At 44.5% G+C, this 5,071-nt stretch overlaps 1 protein-coding gene across 1 annotated transcript; it reads left to right on the top strand.

The window, feature by feature from the left end:
- The first annotated feature begins 429 nt into the window (after positions 1-429).
- ajm1 (apical junction component 1 homolog) lies at positions 430-3,723 on the top strand. The gene has a single exon (XM_030775294.1). It carries the CDS (start codon positions 430-432, stop codon positions 3,721-3,723), a length of 3,294 nt encoding a protein of 1,097 aa, XP_030631154.1.
- Positions 3,724-5,071: the final 1,348 nt, after the last annotated feature.

Below are 5,071 nucleotides of genomic sequence, written 5' to 3'. Positions count from 1 at the left end.
CGATGTACAAACCACAGGAATGTAGCATAAACATAACCTAATTCACCCAACATTGTCAGTCAGTAGAGGAACGTGATCAAGACAAATAACCACGTCCATCTTTCTGTTTGGTGTGATAAAATGTTACTCTATTTTCAGTTCTTTATCCCAGTCTGGGTATTTATTTCCTTCTTGTATTTTTGTCCTTTATGTTGTGTTGATGGACTTCTGGAGAGTGTCATGTTTTTTTTCCACCGCTGCTTTGAAAGCACATGATGACAGATTTCAGTGGTAGGATATAAATACATTTAATAAATCATGTTCAGCATCACATTGTGATGTTTGATCTAATAGAACCACTAATATTTATATTTTTTCCCTTTATCTCTGGGCAGGGTATTTTGAACCTGAAAATGATTTGATGGACAAAATTAGAAGAGTCCTATTAAGATGACACGCACAGACCCACCTGACCTACTGGTATCTACTGTGTATCAAGACATAAAAGTGAATTCCCTTTCCACACACTCCAAGTCCTCTTGCCCCTCTGAACAATGTGATTCCCCTTCCATCAGCACACTGGAGGACAAACGGAACAACGAAAAGAGGCACTGCCGTACCTTTGACACAGAGTCACTGGACAGACCCAAATATCACACAATCTCAATGGAGTATCCATACAGGAGGGCTGACAGGTATGCGGTCAACCCAGATGTTGCCTGGAATGCCTTAGGCCGTCAACAAGGGCACGGATACTTCCGTTTTTCCTCACCAGACCTTTACAACTACAGACTGACCCCTCAGCAAATGTCTGCTGAAATGGCTGGTGAGGTGGCTATGACAGAACTTAAAAGGAGGACCAGGTCAAGAAGTGCTCCCCGGGTACAAACCAACCTCACCCCCGTGTCGTTCGATACTTCCCCGCCGGTGGCAAGGAGAGGAAGGGAGGCTCAGAGGTCTCCAAGAGACTCCCACTGGAGGCCGGAAGCGTCCCCCCGTAGAAAGTCCTCCTATGCAGCAACTCGAGCAATGATGAACGAGGTACACCCTATAAAGCTGCAGCCACAGAGGGCTGACACCAGCCGGTATTCCCCAGTTTACGTACCAGAGGGCTTGGAGGAGGGACAGCCAGAGAAGCCGGCGACGAGCCCTCACGTCCGATGTCGGGTGGACATCAAGCCAGATGAGGCAGCCTTACAGCAAGGTGGACGAAAACCCTCGACATCCCGCATGGACATACCCTGGCAGAGGTACCCTAGCAGTGGCAGTCGGAGTCTGACAGTGCCTCGTCATTTCTCCACCTCCAGGACGCCGACACCCACTGATTCCTTCACTGGAGATTACAGGCAGGCGTACCAGTATTCCCAAAGTATGCCTAACAGTTACATTCAGCCTGTGGAGATTCCAATGCAACGGATGCCTTCTCCAAGGGAATACTATGGAAGAGAAAGAAGGGCTCACTCCAGCCCCAATGTGCCAACAAAATTTTTCTATGCAGATGATATGGGGAGGTATGGAGCTCCTGCTCCAGCAAGGACTTACTATCACGAGGACCGTTACAGCATTCCTCCCCAGAACCTTACCCCTAAAGTGCAGTATGTACAAGATCCAAGGACTCGCCTGATTCATACGGTGCCTGCCAGGCCATACTTCACAGAAATAGACCCTCAACAATACCCAGTACAGTCTGTGTACCCTAAAGCCTATACTGCAAGTGAACCAGGGCCCTACATCATACAAACACCTCCTGCGAGGACTTTCTATGGGGATGATCTTAGAGCGTATCCGATTCAAACTGTTCCGCCTCGGATTTTCTACACAGGTGATCCTTACACTCCGCCACTGGAGCATCATATTCCAGCAAGAGCTTATTATACGGAGGGTCGCCGTCACGCACGAGTAGTCCAGCCTCAAGCAGATGACTGGTATGGTTCGGAAGCATCTGGCCATTCCAGCCATTACCCTTCCTCCTACGTCTCTCAGGTCACCCCAACCAGAGTTGGACAAGGACCAGTACTAACACCGTGGTATGCAAACACCTGCATGGAACCGATGAGGACGGTGACAGATCCAAGACCATACTCCAGGTCCTGGGATAACATACTCAACACGCATGTGGAGAGGGAACAGCCACAACCTGTCCCCCGAGGCAGGAGTGATGAGAACCTCCTTTGTCAAGGGAAGCCGGCTTCATCTACAGACGACAGACCAAAACCTGTGGTTGTAAATCTATCGAGTTCACCTAGACGCTATGCAGCACTGTCCTTATCTGAGAATTCACTACTTGATAAAAGTCCTACCGAGACCCGGAGCACCTCAAGCAAGCTGTGGTTCGTCACCCCCGAGATCACCATCACAGACAATGACATACGACCCGGTAATCTCAAATCGGACGTCCGTTCTGCCAGTTGGGATGTGCTTGACTCTAAAAGTGCTCCAGAACAGGATACCTCTCACAAAGAGAATGTGTCCTACTCTGTGGAATCTTCCAAAGAAAAGACACACAATAGCATCTCCCTCCAGCAGAGCCTTGAACAGCTCGACGAGCTTCTCGCTGATCTTGTCATTGACTACAAGCCCCCAGACAGTAGAAGACCCAGCGAAAACTTGCTGGACCAACTCAAGAAACTTATAGATGAAGAAGAGGCAGCATCCTCAGCGAGAAAAGATTCAAAGGCAGGCTCTGAGAGCAGCGCCCCCCTAGACAAACAACCAACTTCGATAAAAATAGACCCCGATGCCCTGCGGGACACGGATGGCAGCTGTGATGCGCTGAGGAGCGCGGACGAGTGCTCTCCTGACCAGAGCCCCGACGAGGATGATACTATGATGTGCTCAAACAACAAGTGCCGACGGACCGAGACTTTGTTCAATGCTTGTCTGTATTTTAAATCCTGCCATAGCTGCTATACGTACTACTGCTCCCGAAACTGTCGCCGGGAAGACTGGGACATCCACAAGGAGAGTTGCCTTTATGGACGTATTGGCAGCGTGTGTCGCCACATCATCAAGTATTGTCGAGAAACCGCAGAAGTCCACAAAGCATTCTCCCGCATTGCCAAAGTGGGCTACCTGTCTCGGGGCAGGGGTGTCCTATTTTTGGGTTTCCCAAATCCAGGGTCATCAAATAATTTCCTTCAATTTGGCCTAGAAAGCCTCCTTATGTCCCCAACATACCTTTCCCTTCGTGAACTAGATGGCTTCAAGGACAACCTTGGGGAATATTGCAAGGAATTACAAGAAGCTGGGAAAGAGTACGACCCCAATGAATGTTTTCTCTTGAATGTATCTATCGCTGTTGGTGAGCAAGTGCCTGACGGACCATCACCAAGGGTCCAAACCCCAACCGTCAGGAAATATGCCAAGGTTGCTTTGGCGTCCTACAGCCCAGAGAGAAAGGTCCATAGGAAAGAAAGTGAGATGGAGACTCTTATCCTCACCCCGCCCCCCGGGACGGCCGACATCGATAAAGAGGGGGAGGAAGGCAGGAAAGCCCGGGAGATCTGTTTCATTAACATCCAGCGGGAGCTTAGGATACGTGGGGTGTTTCTCCGCCACGAGTACCCTCAGGTGTACCAACAGCTCTGTGAATTTGTGGAAAGCAACAGGAGGTTCACACCCACGACCATTTACCCCATTGACAAGAGGACTGGTAAGCAATTTATGTGCATGATAATGGCTGCCTCAGAACCCCGGACGCTGGACTGGGTAGGCAACCCTCATCTCCTCGATGACATTATTTAAGTGCACCTTTGGATGTACAAATATATGTATAGAAGTACATATATTAAGTATATATTGTAATATGGTACATATCTATATATCTAGCTAATTTAAATTTGTAGATATGTATTTTTATTATTGATTTTATGTGGTCAGTATTATTCCTAACTTTAATATTGCTTGTCTGAATATGAATATGAGTGAATAATAGCAGAACATCAGTGACTACAGAACAGGACACCCTTGTTTTTCTTATTTTTTTGTGTGTGTGTTATTTCTGATTGAAAAAATAAGGCATTGCCTTAGAAATTTGTAGTAAAACTTTCATTTTTATATCAGTTTTTTTTTTAAAGTCTTACATTTGAGGAGAGTTAACATTCATAGATAAAAATCATTGGTGCGCTCCAGTTTTTTCTTAGTCACCATCGGGAGTGAGCCTCCAGTTTATCCTCAAGTTTATTTTGACATATCAGTCTGATTAAACAAGCTTAATTTCTTCCTCAGAGTATAAACATTTTTTCTATGCAAAACAATTTGTTGGTACATCAGTGAACGACACTTACCCTCAAATAGAATTACTTTTCTGTTTAAGAATAAATTCACTTATATTATATTATATTATATTATATTATATTATATTATATTATATTATAGAGAGTTTATCAGATTTTCTCAGAGTGACTCAGACTAAATATTGAAAACTCCAACTATCCTCAGACTGTAAAATATTGGGGTGGGGGTTGGGGGGGTACTTGAATTAGATTAGAGGGAGGAATTCTGTGTTTATCCGATCTGATTAAATCTTAAGTGGTCTTAAAAGCAGGAGGGGTGAGGTAACTTTTTTTTGTGGGTGATGTAATGACTCAGCCGAATATTGTCAGTGGTGCTTAGTTTTAGGCTTGGTAGAATTACTTGAGCAATAATGAACTTGAAAACAAACTGACCTTAAAAGAAAAAAGAAAAAAAAAGACATTGTTTATGAAGTACTGGTGGTTGTGCTACACAGTAGGTGTTGGCCTGTACTGTCCCATTTGAAACACTGTGATCTGAGATGTCTCTAATCCTCATTCTACACGTCATAGGTGCCCCTAGATTCACTGAATAGCTTGTCTTCAGCATTGCTTGTGATGAATAGAAGGGGTGGGTAATTTACAGTTTGCTGTATTTTTTTGTCCGTGGAATGACGTAATGAGAGTTTATCCTATTAGCTTGATAGAATGATGATTCATACACTGATGATTATTATTATTATTATTATTATTATTATTATGATTATTATTATTGTTATACCCATCCTAAATTTGCTTTAATTCAAGTTACAGAATTTAAAGATTTCTGAAAAAAATTATATTCTTGAACGTTGTATATT

This window comes from Chanos chanos, chromosome 1 (genome assembly GCF_902362185.1).
Source record: "Chanos chanos chromosome 1, fChaCha1.1, whole genome shotgun sequence".
Lineage (NCBI taxonomy): Eukaryota > Metazoa > Chordata > Actinopteri > Gonorynchiformes > Chanidae > Chanos > Chanos chanos.
The sequence above is the reverse complement of the archived record's forward strand: the minus strand, read 5'-3'. Positions and strand labels throughout refer to the sequence as shown.

Coding starts and splice junctions, on each gene's coding strand:
- ajm1 (XM_030775294.1), top strand. CDS start 430: ATGACACGCACAGACCCACCTGACCTACTGGTATCTACTGTGTATCAA.